We start from the raw sequence: 18,863 nt of genomic DNA on the forward strand, positions 1-18,863 counted from the left end.
GAAACACAAAAAGTTAGTATGCAGGTACAGCAAGTAATCAGAATGTTGGCCTTTATTGCAAGAGGGATGGAGTATAAAAGCACGGAAGTCCTGCTACAATTGTACAGGGTGTTGGTGGGGCTGCACTTGGAGCACTGGGTACAATTTTGGTCTCCTTATTTAAGGAAGGATATACTTGCATTGGTGGCATTTCAGAGAAGGTTCACGAGGTTGATTCCTGAGATGAAGGGGTTGACTTATGAAGAAAGATTGAGCAGGTTGAGCCTATATGCATTGGAGTTTAAAAGAATGAGAGGTGATCTTATTGAAACTTATAAGATTCTGAGGGGGCTTGACAAGATGGTTGCAGAGAGGATGTTTCCCCTCATGGGGGAATCTAAAACTAGGGGACAAAGTCTCAGAATAAGGGGCTGCCCATTTAAAACTGAGATGAGGAGGAATTTCTTCTCTCAGAGGGTTGTAAATCTATGGAATTCTCTGCCCCAGAGAGCTGTGTAGGCTGGGTCACTGAATATATTTAAGGTGGCGATAGACAGGTTTTTGAGCGATAAGGGAATAAAGGATTATGGGGAGTGGGCAGGGAAGTGGAGCTGAGCCCATGATCGGATCAGCTATGATCTTATTGAAAGGTGGAGCAGGCTCGAGGGGCCAAATGGCCTACTCCTGCTCCTATTTCTTATGTTCTTATAGTATTAGATTGAAGGAAGAGGCTTATAATGTAGCCAAAAAGAGCAGTAAGCCCGCGGATTAGGAGGATTTTAGAATTCAGCAAATGAGGACCAAGAAATTTATAAAGAGAAAATAGAATAGGAGAGTAAACTAGCGAGAGACACAAGAATAGATTGTAAAAGCTTCTGCAGGTATGTAAAAAGGAAGGGATTAACAAAAGTAAACGTGGGTCCCTTAGAGGCTGAGACAGAAGAAATTATAATGGGGAATAAGGAAATGGCAGCGACAATAAACAAATAGTTTCTATCTGTTTTCACAGAAGACACAAAAAGCATTCTGGAAATAATGGGGAACCAAGGGTCTGGTGAGAATGAGGAACTTAATATTAGAAAATAAATAGTACTGGAGAAAAGCTGACAAATCCCCTGGACCTGATGGCCTACATCCTAGGGTTCTGAAAGAGGTGTCTGGGGCGATAGTGGACGGATTGATTTTGATCTTCCAGAATTCCCTGGATTCCCTGGAATAGTCCCCATGAATTGGAAGGTAGCAAATGTAACCATACTGTTCAAGAAAGGAGAGAGCGAGCAAACAGGGAACTGTAAACCAATTAACCTCACATCAGTAGTAGGGACGATGCTGGAATCCTTTATTAATGACGTGGTAACAGGGCACTTAGAAAATCGTAATAAGATTGAGCAGAATCAATACAGATTTATGAAAGGGAAATCATGATTGACAAATCAAATAGAGTTTTTTTGAGGTTGTAACTAGCAGGGTAGATAAAGAGGAACCAGTGGATGTAGTATATTTGGATTTTCAGAAAGCATTCGATAAGGTGCCACACAAGAGATTATTACACATGATTAAGGCTCTTATTTGTGGTTGGGGGTAAAATATTAGCATGGATTGAGGATTGGTTAATGGGCAGAAACAGAGAGCAGGAATAAATGGGTCATTTTCGGGTTCGCGGGCTGTAACTAGTGGGGTGCCGCAAAGATCAGTGCTGGGGCCTCAGCTGTTAACAATCTATATTAATGACCGAGATGAAGGGACCGAGTGCAATATATCCAAGTTTGCTGATGATACAAAGCTAGGTGGAAAAATAAGCTGTGAAGAGGATGCAAAGAGGCTGCAGGTTAAGTGAGTGGGCAATAAGGATTACACAGGATATACGGCACAGAAACAAGCCATTCGGCCCAACCAGTCCATGCCGGCGTTTATGCTCCACTTGAGCCCCATCCCACCGGTCAATGCCACAGATGCTTTTGCCGCCAGTACACTCTCTGAGGCTGGGTGGCACAGCTGTCCTTAAAGGGGAGGTGGCGTTGCCGGCGACTCCGTGTTTTTTTTTGACAGGGTGACAATTATGGCCGCGGGCTCATCCAGGCCGCCAATGGGCAGCCTGGGACCTCCTCTTGGGTGCCAGGCCACTGTCCCGGCCGAAACCCTCCCTGGTGGCCCAGTGTTTGCCACTGATATTGTGTTCCTAATACAGATGAGGCTGCACACAGGGAGGTTAAAGTAACAGTGACCTCAGTCTTTAATAACACTCCAGAGTGAGGAACAGGCCTTATGGGCCAGCTTATGTACAGTGCTCCCAAAGGATGCTGGGATCCCTTGGGACTTCAGGGGATGCGCTCCCTGGTGGCGGAACATGGGAGAGCATGCTTTACAGATACACAACATCACTCCCCCGTAAAGTCAAAGTGAAAACTATTTACAAGGTGAGGCAGTCGGGAGCCTTTCTTTCCCTGGTGGACCGCCTCGGTACAAATGTCTGTTCTGGTGTGTTGGCTGTGCCCTCGCTGGGCTGGCGTGTTGTTAGCCCTGCAGGGCTGCTAGGTGAGCCTGGCCTTGCTGGGCTGTTGGGCGTGATAGGTTCGATTTCCTGGTCTGGCGTGGTGTCGTTGATCCTTTGGGTGTGTGTTGTGGGCTCGAAAAAGGTGGTGTCTGCTGTGGGTTGTTAAGGACAGTCAAACAGGAAATTAGGAGTGCATGCAATAAAGGTGCAGCAGTTATAATGGGTGACTTTAATATGCACATAGATTGGGCTAGCCAAACTGGAAGCAATACGGTGGAGGAGGATTTCCTGGAGTGCATAAGGGATGGTTTTCTAGACCAATATGTCGAGGAACCAACTAGGGGGGAGGCCATCTTAGACTGGGTGTTGTGTAATGAGAGAGGATTAATTAGCAATCTCATTGTGCGAGGCCCCTTGGGGAAGAGTGACCATAATATGGTGGAATTCTGCATTAGGATGGAAAATGAAACAGTTAATTCAGAGACCATGGTCCAGAACTTAAAGAAGGGTAACTTTGAAGGTATGAGGCATGAATTGGCTAAGATAGATTGGCTAATGATACTTAAGGGGTTGACTGTGGATGGGCAATGGCAGACATTTAGAGACCGCATGGATGAATTACAACAATTGTACATTCCTGTCTGGCGTAAAAATAAAAAAGGGAAGGTGGCTCAACCGTGGCTATCTAGGGAAATCAGGGATAGTATTAAAGCCAAGGAAATGGCATACAAATTGGCCAGAAATAGCAGCGAACCTGGGGACTGGGAGAAATTTAGAACTCAGCAGAGGAGGACAAAGGGTTTGATTAGGGCAGGGAAAATGGAGTACGAGAAGAAGCTTGCAGGGAACATTAAGGCGGATTGCAAAAGTTTCTATAGGTATGTGAAGAGAAAAAGGTTAGTAAAGACAAATGTAGGTCCCCTGCAGTCAGAATCAGAGGAAGTCATAACGGGGAACAAAGAAATGGCGGACCAATTGAACAAGTACTTTGGTTCAGTATTCATTAAGGAGGACACAAACAACCTTCCGGATATAAAAGTGGTCAGAGGGTCTAGTAAGGAGGAGGAACTGAGGGAAATCTTTATTAGTCGGGAAATTGTGTTGGGGAAATTGATGGGATTGAAGGCCGATAAATCCCCAGGGCCTGATGGACTGCATCCCAGAGTACTTAAGGAGGTGGCCTTGGAAATAGCGGATGCATTGACAGTCATTTTCCAACATTCCATTGACTCTGGATCAGTTCCTATCGAGTGGAGGGTAGCCAATGTAACCCCACTTTTTAAAAAAGGAGGGAGAGAGAAAGCAGGGAATTATAGACCGGTCAGCCTGACCTCAGTAGTGGGTAAAATGATGGAATCAATTATGAAGGATGTCATAGCAGCGCATTTGGAAAAAGGTGACATGATAGGTCCAAGTCAGCATGGATTTGTGAAAGGGAGATCATGCTTGACAAATCTTCTGGAATTTTTTGAGGATGTTTCCAATAAAGTGGACAAAGGAGTACCAGTTGATGTGGTATATTTGGACTTTCAGAAGGCTTTCGACAAGGTCCCACACAGGAGATTAATGTGCAAAGTTAAAGCACATGGGATTGGGGGTAGTATGCTGACGTGGATTGAGAACTGGTTGTCAGACAGGAAGCAAAGAGTAGGAGTAAATGGGTACTTTTCGGAATGGCAGGCAGTGACTAGTGGGGTACCGCAGGGTTCTGTGCTGGGGCCCCAGTTGTTTACATTGTACATTAATGATTTAGACGAGGGGATTAAATGTAGTATCTCCAAATTTGCGGATGACACTAAGTTGGGTGGCAGTGTGAGCTGCGAGGAGGATGCTATGAGGCTGCAGAGTGACTTGGATAGGTTAGGTGAGTGGGCAAATGCATGGCAGATGAAGTATAATGTGGATAAATGTGAGGTTATCCACTTTGGTGGTAAAAACAGAGAGACAGACTATTATCTGAATGGTGACAGATTAGGAAAAGGGAAGGTGCAACGAGACCTGGGTGTCATGGTACATCAGTCATTGAAGGTTGGCATGCAGGTACAGCAGGCGGTTAAGAAAGCAAATGGCATGTTGGCCTTCATAGCGAGGGGATTTGAGTACAGGGGCAGGGAGGTGTTGCTACAGTTGTACAGGGCCTTGGTGAGGCCAGACCTGGAGTATTGTGTACAGTTTTGGTCTCCTAACTTGAGGAAGGACATTCTTGCTATTGAGGGAGTGCAGCGAAGATTCACCAGACTGATTCCCGGGATGGTGGGACTGACCTATCAAGAAAGACTGGATCAACTGGGCTTGTATTCACTGGAGTTCAGAAGAGTGAGAGGGGACCTCATAGAAACGTTTAAAATTCTGACGGGTTTGGACAGGTTGGATGCAGGAAGAATGTTCCCAATGTTGGGGAAGTCCAGAACCAGGGGTCACAGTCTAAGGATAAGGGGTAAGCCATTTAGGACCGAGATAAGGAGAAACTTCTTCACCCAGAGAGTGGTGAACCTGTGAAATTCTCTACCACAGAAAGTAGTTGAGGCCAATTCACTAAATATATTCAAAAGGGAGTTAGATGAAGTCCTTACTACTCGGGGGATCAAGGGGTATGGCGTGAAAGCAGGAAGGGGGTACTGAAGTTTCATGTTCAGCCATGAACTCATTGAATGGCGGTGCAGGCTAGAAGGGCTGAATGGCCTGCTCCTGCACCTATTTTCTATGTTTCTATGTTTCTATGTCTGTGAACCGCAGCCTCGTTTGGTCCAGGTGCTTTCTGCAAATTTGTCCATTGTCTAGTTTGACTACAAACACTCTACTCCCTTCTTTAGCTATCACCGTGCCCGTGATCCACTTGGGACCATGTCCATAGTTTAGCACATACACAGGGTCATTCAAATCAATTTCCCGTGACACAGTGGCGCGACCATCATTTACATTTTGTTGCCGTCTACCTGATCATGCAGGTTGGGGTGAACCAGCGAGAGTCTGGTTTTCATGAGTAGCTCAGCCAGGGACACCCCTATAAGCGAGTGGGGTCTCATGCGGTAGCTGTACATTACTCAGGACAGGCGGGTTTGGAGTGAGCCTTCTGTGACTCGTTTAAGGCTCTGTTTGATGGTTTGTACTGCCCGCTCTGCCTGCCCATTGGAGGCTGGTTTAAGCGGGGCCGAGGTGACATGTTTGATCCCATTGTGTGTCATGACTTCTTTAAATTCGGCACTGGTGAAACATGGCCCGTTGTCACTGACCAGTATGTCAGGCAGGCCGTGGGTGGCAAACATGGCCCTCAGACTTTCAATGGTGGCGGTGGTGGTGCTTCCCGACATTATTTCACATTCAATCCATTTTGAAAAATCATCCACCACTACCAGGAACGTTTTAGCGAGAAACGGGCCCACATAGTCGACATGGATCCTCGACCATGGTCTGGAGGGCCAGGACCACAAACTTAGTGGTGCCTCTCTGGGCGCGTTGCTCAACTGAGCACATACGCTGCATTGCCGTACACAGGACTCTAAGTCAGAGTCGATATCGGGCCACCACACGTGGGATCTGGCTATCGCTTTCATCATTATTATACCCGGTTGTGAGCTGTGGAGATCCGAGATGAACGTCTCCCTGCCCTTTTTGGGTAGCACTACGCGGTTACCCCACAACAGGCAGTCTGCCTGAATGGACAGCTCGTCCTTTCGCCGCTGGAACGGCTTGATTGGCTCTTGCATTTCAACGGGGATGCTGGCCCAGCTCCCATGCAGTACATAGTTTTTTTACTAGGGACAGCAGAGGATCTTGGCGAGTCACAGTCCTAATCTGGTGGGCCGTGACAGGTGATTTATCATTTTCAAATGCTTCCATGACCATCAACAAGTCTGTGGGCTGCGCCACCATCAACAAGTTTGCAGGCTGCGCCATTTCCACCCCCGTGGTGGGCAATGGTAGCCGACTGAGAGCAACCACACAGTTCTCAGTGCCTGGCCTGTGGCGGATGGTATAGTTATACGCTGATAGCGCGAGTGCCCGCCTTTGTATGTGGGCTGAGGCATTAGTATTTATCCCCTTGTTTTCAGCGAACAGGGATGTGAGGGGCTTGTGATCGGTTTCCAGCTCAAATTTGAGGCCAAACAGGTACTGATGCATTTTCTTTACCCCGAATACACACGCTAATGCCTCTTTCTCAATCATGCTGTAGGCCCTCTCGGCCTTAGACAAGCTCCTGGAAGCATAGGCGACAGGTTGCAACTTCCTCGCCACATTAGCTTGTTGTAATACACACCCGACTCCGTCCGATGACGCGTCACATGCTAGCACAAGTCTTTTACACAAGCAGCTTGTTGGAGCATAAAATGTTTCTGGCTTTCTCAAAAGCAATTACTTGGTTTTTTTCCCCATACCCAGTTCTCACCTTTGTGCAACAACACATGTAGGGGCTCGAAGAGGGTGCTTAACCCCGGTAGGAAATTACCAAAATAGTTGAGGAGTCCCAGGAACGACCGCAGCTCCGTGACGTTCTGTGGCCTGGGCGTGTTCCTGAAAGCCTCTGTCTTGGCGTCTGTGAGCCGAATGCCATCCGCTGCGATCTTTCTCCCCAAAAACTCCACTTCTGTTGCCAAGAAGACGCATTTCGACCTCTTCAGCCGCAGCCCTACGCGATCCAGTCGCTGGAGGACCTCCTCCAGGTTTTGTAGGTGCTCGACGGTGTCCCGACCTGTGACCAATATGTCGTCCTGAAAAACCACCATGTGTCGTACCGACTTGAGTCGGCTCTCCATGTTTCTCTGGAAGATCGCTGCAGCCGACCGAATTCCAAACGGGCATCTGTTGTAGATGAAGAGTCCCTTGTGCGTGTTGATGCAGGTGAGGCCCTTCGAAGACTCCTCCAGCTCCTGCGTCATGTAGGCCGAAGTCAGGTCAAGCTTGGTGAACGTCTTGCCTCCTGCCAGCATCGCAAATAGGTCGTCTGCCTTATGTAGCAGGTATTGATCCTGTAGCGAGAAACAAATCCTGACCGTGCCATCACTTTTGAGTACTGGAACAATCGGGCTGGTCCACTCGCTGAATTCCACTGGGGAGATGATGTCCTCACATTGCAGCCTGTCCAGCTCGATTTCCACTCTCTCATCACGTGAGGTACCGCTCGCGCCTTGTGGTGAATGGGTCCGTGCCTCTGGGACCAAGTGGATCCGCACCTTCGCCCCGGAAAAGTTTCCAATGCCTGCCTCAAAAAGGGAAGGAAATTTGTTCAGAACCTGGGTACATGAGACCTCATCGACATGTGATAGTGCTTGGATGTCATCCCAGTTCCAGTGGATTTTGCCCAGCCAGCTCCTTCCAAGCAGTGTGGGGCCATCGCCCGGGACAATCCAGAGTGGCAGTTCGTGCACCGTGCCCTCGTAGGTGACCTTGACCATGGCGCTGCCCAGGACAGTGATAAGCTCTTTGGTGTACATTCTCAGTTTCGTGTGGATGGGGCTCAGGGCTGGTCTGAATGCCTTGTTGCACCACAGTCTCTCAAACATCTTTTTACTCATGATGGATGGGCTAGTGCCAGTGTCCAGTTCCATGGCTACAGGTAAGCCATTCAATTTTACATTTAGCATTATAGGTGGACATTTCGTAGAAAATGTGTGCACCCAGCGTACTTCAGCATCTGCCTCCTCTCTCTGAGGCTTGAAATTGCTTTGATCCACCATGGACTGATCTTCCTCTGCCACGTGGTGGTTAGCAGGTTTTGCAGAGCTTGCAGCTCGTTTGCAAGCTCGTTGGAGGTGCCCCATTGTTCCACAGCTCTTGCAAACATACCCTTTGAAGCGGCATGAGTAGGCTGAATGGAAGCCTCCACAATGCCAACAAGGTGTGAACTGCCTTGCATTCATCCTTTGTTGGGGATTCTGAGTCATCTGGGTCACCTAAGGCCATTGCAGACTCGTGGTTTCTGCCCTGTACAGTTCTGCTCACAAACACAGTTCCAGTTAATTTCTGAACATTGCTAGCACTTGTGTGCTGAGAGATTTGTTTGGTGTTGTCACTGGTGGACATAAACGCCTGTGCTATCACAATGGCCTTACTGAGGGTCGGTGTCTCTACAGTCAAAAGTTTTCGTAGGATGGTCTCGTGGCCAATGCCCAGTACAAAAAAGTCTTTGAGCATTTGCTCCAGGTAGCCATCAAACTCACATTGTCCTGCAAGTCGCCTTAGCTCGGCGACGTAGCTCGCCACTTCCTGACCTTCAGATTGCTGGTACATGTAGAACTGATACCTCGCCATCAGCACGCTCTCCCTCGGGTTAAGATGCTCCCGAACCAGTGTACACAGCTCCTCATACGACTTATCTGTGGGTTTCACCGGAGCCAGAAGATTCTTCATGAGGCTATGGGTCGGTGCCCCGCAGACTGTGAGGAAGACCGCTCTCCTTTTTGCAGCGTTTCCTTCTCCGTCCTGCTCGTTGGCTACAAAGTACTGGTCTAGCCGTTCAACATCGGCTTCCCAGTCCTCACCCTCCGAGAACTTCTCCAGGATGCCCACAGTTTGCTGCAACTTTGCGTTGGATTCGTATTCTCGTCGCCAGTTATTGTGTTCCTAACACAGATGAGGCTTCACAAAGGGAGGTTAAAGTAACAGTGACCTCAGTCTTTAATAAGACACTCCAGAGTGAGGAACAGGCCTTAGGGGCCGGCTTATATACAGTGCTCCCAAGGGATGCTGGGATCCCTTGGGACTTCAGGGGATGAGCTCCCTGGTGGCGGAACATGGGAGTGCATGCTTCACAGATACACAACAACTGAAGTGGCTGCAGAGTTCACAGTGGCCCTCCCCTTTAACAGCGCTGATGACTTTGAGCGTTAGCGACTCTGACCCGCCCCCACTGCTGCCCCGCTCGAAAAAATCTTCTCCGGATTGTCCGCCCCCTGCATTGGGGCGGCTGGAACACTTCAAGAGCGGTCGGTGCAACTCATTTCGGATGATGGGCAATTTCGGCACCCCCTTGCAATAAAGGCCAATATGCCATTTGCCTTCCTAATTGCTTGCTGTACCTGCCCGCTAACTCTGTGTGTTTCCTGTATGTGGGCACTTCAATCTCTCTGAACACCAACATTCAATAGTTTCTTGCTATTTAAAAAAAATTCTGTTTTTCTACATTCCCTACCAAAGTGGATAACTTCATCTCTGCCACAATAAGGGAACAATTGAGGGTAAGGAACGAGGCATACATTAAGTACATAGACAACAGGGGAGTGCATAATAAGGGAGAATATGAAGAGATTGGGAGAGAAGTCCAAAAAACAACTGGGAAGGCAAAGAGGAACTATGAAATTAAATGATCAAAGAAAGACTTGTATTGATACAGCGCCTTTCATGATCACCCGACGTCTTAAAGTGCTTTACAGCCAATGAAGTACCTTTAGAGTGTAGTCACTGTTGTAATGTGGGAAACTTGGCAGCCAATTTGTGCACAGCAAGCTCCTACAAATAGCAAAGCGATAATGAGCAGATAAACTATTTTTGTTATGTTGATTGAGGGATAAATATTGGCCAGGACAACGGGGAAAACTCACCTGCTCTTCTTCAAAATAGTGTCATGGGATCTTTTGCATCAACTTGAGAGAGCAGACAGGACCTCGGTTTAACATCTCATCTGAAAGGTAGCACCTCCGGCACTGCACTGGAGTGTTAGCCTAGATTTTTTTGTGCTCAAGTCGGTCCTGTACACTGCTCCAAACCTGAGCACGGGCAATTTCTAAAATGGCGGCTCCTCCGTGGAGACTCTCTGGCCATTCTGCACCAACCTGTGGCCGCCATTTTCAGGCAACCACTGGCCTTATAGAAAGGGGCAATTTCAGCCCCAGGATGTCTTGCTATAATTGTACAGGGCTTTGGTGAGACCACACCTGGGGCTAGATTTTCCATTATTTTTGCATGCATAACACTCACTTAACATCCATTTTAACGCTGAAATGACGTGTAACGCCCAGATATCCCCCATTTAGCCACAAAATGGAAACTGACACCCATTCCTCGGTCACTTATCGCTGAGCGTTACTTTCCGTATGTGCGTAACGCCAAGAAAAAATAATATCGCCTGCCCACTTTTTTTGGGTGGAATCATTAGAATGGGCGATCCCAATGCTCATAATATCGCCCAGCGTTACTTTCGGCACGTAATTAACGCTGAGATTTAGTAATACCGCCCAGCCACTGGTTTTTGTCGTTAAGATCACATTTGTCAAAACTAACACCCAGAATATCGCCCATCCTTACTCATATCACCTTGCACACATCTCGCTGACAATATCGCTCGCCGGAAAAAAAACGCTGGGAAAAAGTGGAACTAACTGGAACTACTCACAACGGTATGGACGCCATGTTCTAAATCACAGGTCGCATCATTTAAAAGGCTGTTCTGCTTCAACCTCGGAGGAGTTCGGATATACTCTGGAGGTGTTTGGCGGTGATGTGAACATCTGGACAAACATCTTATCATACCGTGGACGATTGGAATTTACTAGGTGTCTTAGTGGGGACATTCATTCTTTGTGAACAATTGGTGGAAAACAGATAGCTATTGGAATGGGGCCTGTCCTTTCTCACCCTCTCTTGATGACCACGCACATGCTGCAGACTCGAGATGGCAGAAAGTGTGCTCGACAGCATCATGTGCCCAATGTAAGACGTGACAGACTGATGAGGAGGACCAGACATTACACCCGCCGCAAGTACAGGGAGAAGCATTCTTACCTCAACTTGTGCGACACCATCTGCCTTCGGAGACTGCACTTCCACAAAGAGGTTATCAGTGAGATATGCCAGCACATCAGGGGAGATCTGCAGCCTGCCAGCACTATCAGTAATGCACAGTCAGTCAAGGTCAAGGTCACCGCGGCACTGTCATTCTACGCCTCGGGTTCTTTTCAGGCCTCAGCTGGTGACATTTGCGGTCTGTCTCAGCATGCCTCACATTGCTGCATTCGACAGGTCACTGAAGCCCTATACGCACACAGGACAGACTTTATCAGCTCCCTATGATCAGGGAGGCTCAGACTGAGAGGACTTTAGGATTCTACCGAATTGCTAACTTCCCCAAGGTGCATGGAGCAATAGACTGTACGCACATCGCGATGCGGGCACCTTTTCAGGATGCAGAGGTTTTCAGGAACCGCAAGGGATTCCACTCCCTGAATGTGCAACTCATTGTCGACCACCAGCAAATTATAATGGCAGTGAATGCTAAATTTCCGGGCAGCATCCATGATGCTCACATCCTGCGTGAGAGCGCTGTATCTGACTTGTTTAACAATCAGCCACAAGGTCAATGCTGGATGATTGGTGATAAAGGATATGGCCTCGCCACTTGGCTGATGACCTGTGTGACACACACACCACGGCCGAGAAGTGATACAACGACAGCCACAGATCCACACGCAATATCGTCGAGAAAAGCATTGAGTGCTTAAGCAGCACTTTAAATGCCTGGACCACTCAGGACGTGAGCTTCAATACCTCGCTGAGCAGATAGCTCAATTCATGGTGGTGTGCTCCATGCCACACAACTTGGCAATCAGGAGGGGACAAGAATTGCCAGAAGGGTCTGAAGGTGCACCTCAGGAGAGAGAGGAAGAGGAGGACGAGGAGGTGAACACTGACCTCGGGCCAGACAATCAGGCTGATGCTGAAGCCATAACCCCGCCCCCCTCTAGTCCACAGGAAAGGGCCCGTGGTGGCTACATAGCTGCAAGACTCTTACGCCAGGAGCTCATAAATGAGCGCTTTGCTTGAAAGAATGTTGGTGGTATTTACAAAGCTGCAACACTGCTGGGTGTGCAGGTCATACATCAATGGTGGGCATCACCTTGGTGACAGTTAAACTTTGTTGATTCAAGTTAAGTGTAATTATACCCTTTCATGTTAAGAATCACCAGTGTGTAACGGTGCAGCTATCTGAGCCGATGCGCAACAAGGTTATGTTAAATAAAAACATTTAAACCGACCATTTGTCTGAAATCATAAGTCTATCTGTAAAAACCACCCCACCTCACCACCGCTCCAGCACACAACAAATTTATCACATTTCCCGCAATACAGAACACAAATGCAAACCAACAAGGAAGCCCCCTCGCCCTTGCCCTGACCCTCCCACCAAAATAGCAGCAGCAACCTAAAAATATGCTCCAGACAACACCTGCGGCCATGCACCTCACTTTCCTTCCTGCGCCCCCCCACTTCGCCTCCCCACCTCTACCTCTTCCCCTCCTAACTCCAAGCCGCCAGGCTGATGAGTTCCTCAGGCACTGCTTCATTGGGGGGGTGGGGGCGGGGGGGATGACGGTAGAACCGCTGCTTGGACGGATACGGGAGAGGACGGTCCCGAGGTGGGAACGTGCTCCAAGCCAGAAGCAAGGTGTTGCTCCTATGTGTGGTTGGCAATGGGCGTGCGACACCTTGGGGTGCAGTGCCACGCTCCTGCCCTCTGCCACCAGTGTTCCTGGCTACCAGCTCCAGGGCCTCCTCCATCCCTTCCATGTTATATATTATTTGTTGGACAAAAACTCGGTGCCAACTATGTTCTTGGTGCTTAGTAGGCTTTTGCTGCTGGTGAATCTCCCTCGTGCCTTCCACAACAGCCAAACAAACACACACCACAGCCACACACACTTTCAGTCCCTCTCTGCTCCCTCTCTCTCTGTCTCCTCTTCTGCGCATGTAATGATGACCCCTGACCTCCTGAATCGCAAGAAACGTGCGTTGCCATGCCGTTGCTAAGGACGGCGACACTTTACGGCTGAAGGTCAGCATGATTTAACACCAACACCCATTTCATATCGCTCGTGGTAACGCCCAATTTTTAAAATGGAGACTAGGGGCTTTGAAAATGGGCGACAAGCCGGCGATCTGAAAACCTATTTTTACTGCCCACACCGGAAATAACGCCCATTTTTGGGCGATCTGCACAAAAGTGTAAAATCTAGCCCCTGGGGTACTGTGCACAGTGTTGGTCTTCTTATGTAAGGAAGGGTATACTTGCCTTAGAAACGGTGCATCAAAGTTCACTAGCTTGATTCCTGGGATGAGAGGGTTGTCCTATGAGGAGAGATTGTGTACGTTGGGCCTATACTCTCTAGAGTTTAGAAGAATGAGACGTGACCTCATTGAAAAATGTAAGATTCTGGGGGGGAGTGACAGGGTAGATGCTGAGAGGCTGTTTCCTCGGGCTGGAGAGTCTAGAACCATGGGTCGGCCATTTAAGACAGCGATGAAGAGGGTGGTGAATCTTTGGGATTCTCTACTCCAGAGGACTGTGAATGCTGAACGTTGAGTATATTCAAGGCTGAGAGCGATAGATTTTTGGACTCTAGGGATATGGAGATAGTGCAGGAAAGTGGAGTTGAGGTAGAAGATCAGCCATGATCTCATTGAATGGTGGAGCAGGCTCGAGGGGCCGAATGGCCTGCTCCTGCTCCTATTTCTATGTTCTAATATTGTGCACTGCCCCATCAGAAGAGCGATCGGGAGGTTTTTCCGGTTAATATCGCAGTGCAATCCCTCACGCTCACCAGCACCTACAGTCTGCTGCTAGGTAACGTTACTGATTGCTAGTTAGCGCTGTTGGCGGATACTCGAAGCCGCAGTCTCCCGGTGCGGCCGGGTGGGTGTTACCTGAAGTCAGGGATGCCGCTGGGTGTACTGATCCCCGCACCAGACATCACCACGATGCGCCGGAACTCCTTGTTGCGAATGAGCCTGGCCACGTCCTCCAGTGTCTGCACTCTCTCACCGCTGCCCTTCCCACTGATGATGTGGCGGATGGGAGGCGCGGCTGATGGACAATTCACGCAACAGGTTCTGCAGCGACACACAAAACATCATCAGGAAGGGCCAGAATTTGCCCTGAGCAGCGGCAGCTGGACTTTCTCTGGGCCAATCGCTGCCAACCAGACATGCAAACAGTGCAGCGCCCTCTACAGGACATCTGGGACACGTGTCAACAGAGCAAGCAGCTCCTTAACCAATCAGATCAAAGAATAGTTAATGAGCAGCGCAGAGTCTGAACCAGGAAGTGTCGGTTTGAACAGTGAATGCAATGTCACATCATGGACAGAAAGTGAAATAAAGAGCGGGAAAGAAAGGCTGGATTAATGGAAAGAGATAAAAGAGACAAGGAAAAATTAAAAGTAAAAGTATTCATCTTTTTATTTTTTGAAACAATAATTATAATCTGAAGGACTGAGATTCCACCTTATAATTTTTGGTGCCAGAGAGGTTGTTTGGCAATAATTTATCCTTATCACAGTGTTAAAATGGACAAGCCCGATCCCTCTCTGGCGAGTTTAGTGTGTATGTATGAGGTAAGGACAGGGACACCACACCGCTACGTAAGTTCCCAAGCTCACTGCGCGCGTGCACTCGCCGCGAGCTGCTGTCCGATTTCCACGCTGACAATGGTGAGCGCTGTCAGCCCCACCGTCATTCCTACCATAAAATCCGTAACGGTGTAACTACGACTCACGTAAAACATGCCTCATACCTTGGAGTCCTGCTGTGCGCCTGTCTGTGGACGCTGAGCCCGGCCACAGTCCAGGTTTGGAGCTGCCTGATGCTGCACTGTAACCACCAGGAGACGAGGGGGGACGGCTGAGTCTGGCCGAGTCTGTGATACAACGCAAAACTCATCCTGTCAACTGAAACAAAGACAGAATACAATTCACTACTTGTGTGTCAGCTGTGGCTCAGTGGGTAGTACTCTCTCTCTCGCCTGAGTCAGAAGGTCATGGGTTCGAGTCCCACTCCAGAGACTTGAGCATAAAATCCAGGCCGACACTCCAGTGCAGTACTGAGGAAGTGATGCACTGTCAAAGGGACAGTACTGAGGGAGTGCTGCATTGTTGGAGAGGCAGTACGAGGGAGCGCTGCACTGTCGGAGGGGCAGTACTGAGGGAGTGCTACACTGTCAGAGAGGCAGTACTGAGGGAGCACCGCACTGTCGGAGGGGCAGTACTGAGGGAGTGCTACACTGTCAGAGGGGCAGTACTGAGGGAGTGCTGCACTGTCGGAGGGGCAGTACTGAGGGAGTGCTACACTGTCAGAGGGGCAGTACTGAGGGAGTGCTGCACTGTCGGAGGGGCAGTACTGAGGGAATGCTGCACTGTCGGAGGGGCAGTACTGAGGGAGCGTTGCACTGTCGGAGGGGCAGTACTGAGGGAGCGTTGCACTGTCGGAGGGGCAGTACTAAAGGAGTGCTGCACTGTCAGAGAGGCAGTACTGAGGGAGTGCTGCACTGTCAGAGGGGCAGTACTGAGGGAGTGCTGCACTGTCAGAGGGGCAGTAGTGAGGGAGTGCTACACTGTCAGAGGGGCAGTAGTGAGGGAATGCTGCACTGTCGGAGGGGCAGTACTGAGGGAGCGCTCCACTGTCGAAAGTTCCAGCTTTCAGATGGGACATTAAACCGACCTGGCTGTAAAGGATCCCACGGCCAGGGTTCACTATTAGAAGCAGAGGTCGGCTCTCCTTGTGAGCGGGGATTGTTGGGAGCACAGGATTCGGCTGACTGAACAGTAAACCTTTCAATGATGTTCACCTCACTGCCTAAAAGGCCCCTCATTACTTTCTCTCCATCACTGCCTGTCTCTTTAAAATCAGCATTTATATAACGCCTTTCACGACCACCAGACGTCCCAAAGCAATTCACAGCCAATGAAGTACTTTGGGAGTGTAGTCACAGTTGTAATGTGGGAAACGCGGCAGCCAATTTGCACACAGCAAGCCCCTACAAACAGCAATGTCCAGATAATCTGTAATGTTGATTGAAGGATAAATATTGGACAGGACACCGGGGAATAACTCCTCTGCTCTTCTTTGAATAGTAGCCATGGGATCTTTTACACCCACCCGAGAGGGCAGACTGGCCTCGGTTTAACGGCTCGTCCATTAACCCCTCAATGCACGGATGATGCAGGTGCTGTTGAGCAGTGGAGGAGAAGGAAAGAGACACTTTCAGCTCAGTACAATTTTACCCTGGACGGGAATCGGGCGTGTGGGGGGGAGGGGAAGCAGGCCGAGTGACATGTCTGACTAATTCAGACTCTCAGGCCACACTTTAATGTGATCCGGATGCTGGAATCTGTCCTGGGAATTGAGGCAGCAGCAGCTCCAGTGACCCATTGGTCCCCCGCTGAGACCCCCTTTAATCTATAGTCACCAGAGGCCAATCCCGACAGCTTTTACTGGCAGGTCCGAAGCTGGGCGGCACTTCTGTAATTTTGTGTTAAAATTGCGAGGGGTCCGGATGACATCACCGGAGCGAGTTTTCAATGAGGCCCCCGACTACAGGTCGACAAAATCCGATGTGGCAACTTGCCTTTCACAACTCAGGATGTCCCAAAGCGTTTTACAGTCACTGTTGGAATGTAAGAAACGTGGCAGTCAATCTGCACACAGCAAGTTCCCACAAAATACAATTAGATAATGAGCAAATAATCTGTTTTAATGATGTTGGTTGAGGGATAAATATTGACCAGGACACCTGGGAGAACGCCCCTGCTTTTCCTAGAATATTGCCGTTAGACCTTTACGTTCACCTAAGAATGTAGATGCTAAGTTTAACATCTCATCTGAAAGCCAGCACCTCCGACAGTGCAGCACTCCCTCAGTACTGCCCCTCTGACAGTGCGGCACTCCCTCAGCACTGCACCTCCGACAGTGCAGCGCTCCCTCAGTACTGCCCCTCTGACAGTGCGGCACTCCCTCAGCACTGACCCTCCGACAGTACAGCGTCCCCTCAGTACTGCCCCTCCGACAGTGCAGCACTCCCTCAGCACTGCCCCTCAGAAAGTGCGGCACTCCCTCAGCACTGCCCCTCCGACAGTGCGGCACTCCCTCAGTACTGCCCCTTCGACAGTGCGGCGCTCCCTCAGTACCGCCCCTCCGACAGTGCAGCACTCCCTCAGTACTGCCCCTCCGACAGTGCGGCGCTCCCTCAGTACCGCCCCTCCGACAGTGCAGCACTCCCTCAGTACTGCCCCTCTGACAGTGCAGCACTCCCTCAGTACTGCCCCTCCTTACACAAGCTGAGAATCTAGGCTGCCACCTTTAGGCAATGTGTTTGAGAAACGTTTATTAATTTGTCTAAATACCCACGATGCAATGGCAGGACCTGTGCCTGACCCGAAGTGATCCCCAAGTGTTTTCCCCCATCACGGTGAGGCCCCTTTAAGGACAGGGGTCAAACTGTGCGAGCTCAGGGCGAGCCATGCCGTCAGCACAATGAAGTCCAAAAACCATAAGGTAGTAATAGTAGGGGATTGTAACTATCCAAATATTGATTGGGACAAATTTAATGTGAAGGGTATAGAGGGTGCGGAATTCTTGAAATGCATCCAAGAGAACTTTTTTAGTCAGTATGTAGCAAGCCCAACACGAGAGGGGGCGGTCTTGGATTTAGTTTTGGGGACTGAAGCTGGGCAGGTTGAAGGGGTATTAGTGGGGGAGCACTTGGATGCCAGTGACCATAATTCAGTCAGATTCAATTTGGTTATGGATAAGGACAAGAAGAGGCCTAGAATAAAAGTTCCGAATTGGGGAAAAGCTAATTTTGCTAAGTTAAGGAGTGATTTGGCCATGGTGGACTGGAAACAGCTACTTGTAGGTAAATCAGTGTCGGAACATTGAGAGGCATTTAAGGAGGAGATCCGGAAGGCTCAGGCCAAACATGTGCCCTTAAAGAAAAAGGCTGGGAAAAATAATTCTAGAGCCTCCTGGATGTTTAGGGACTTACAAGCGAGGATTAAGAAAAATGGGAAGCTTATGTCATATACCAACAGCTAAATACTATAGAATCTTTAGAGAAATATAGAAAGTTAAGAGGCAAAATTAAAAAGAGCATTAGGAATGCTAAGAGAGAGCACGAGAAATTCATGGCCAGTAAAATTAAGGAAAACCTTAAGATATTCTATAGATATATTGAGAGTAAGAGGGTAACTAAAGAAAGGGTAGGGCCTATTAGAGACAATGAGGGTAATCTTTGTGTGGAGGCGGAAGATGTTGGGAGGGTTCTTAATGAATACTTTGCCTCTGTTTTCACAAAGGAAAGGGGTAATGCAGATACTGCTATCGAGGAGGAGTGTGATATTCTGGATGAAATAAATATAGCAAGAGAGGAAGTATTAAGGGGTTTAGCAGCTTTGAAAGTAGATAAGTCCCCAGGCCCGGATGAAATGCATCTTAGGCTGTTGAGCGAAGTAAAAGAGGAAATAGCAGAGGCCTTGACCATCATTTTCCAGTCCTCTTTGGATCTGGGCATGGTGCCGGAGGATTGGAGGACTGCTAATGTAGTACTCTTGTTTAAGAAGGGTAAAAGGGATAGACCAAGTAATTACAGACCTGTCAGCCTAACGTCAGTGGTGGGAAAATTATTGGA

General features: G+C 48.9%; 1 protein-coding gene across 3 annotated transcripts in view; it reads right to left on the reverse strand.

Annotated features, from left to right (window-relative positions):
• sirt3 (sirtuin 3) overlaps positions 1–18,863 on the reverse strand; it is a 57,125-nt gene that overhangs the window by 33,562 nt on the left and 4,700 nt on the right. For 2 of the 3 annotated variants that reach the window (XM_070870354.1, XM_070870357.1), the window contains exons 2-3: positions 14,976–15,129; positions 14,108–14,293 (exon numbers count right to left, since the gene is read on the reverse strand). In XM_070870354.1, the coding sequence (XP_070726455.1) occupies positions 14,108–14,293; positions 14,976–15,129 (340 nt within the window). The remainder of the gene's footprint in view (positions 1–14,107; positions 14,294–14,975; positions 15,130–18,863) is intronic. The other variant, XM_070870356.1, reaches the window with a different exon arrangement.

This window comes from Pristiophorus japonicus, unplaced genomic scaffold (genome assembly GCF_044704955.1).
Source record: "Pristiophorus japonicus isolate sPriJap1 unplaced genomic scaffold, sPriJap1.hap1 HAP1_SCAFFOLD_1333, whole genome shotgun sequence".
NCBI classification, from domain to species: Eukaryota; Metazoa; Chordata; class Chondrichthyes; family Pristiophoridae; genus Pristiophorus; species Pristiophorus japonicus.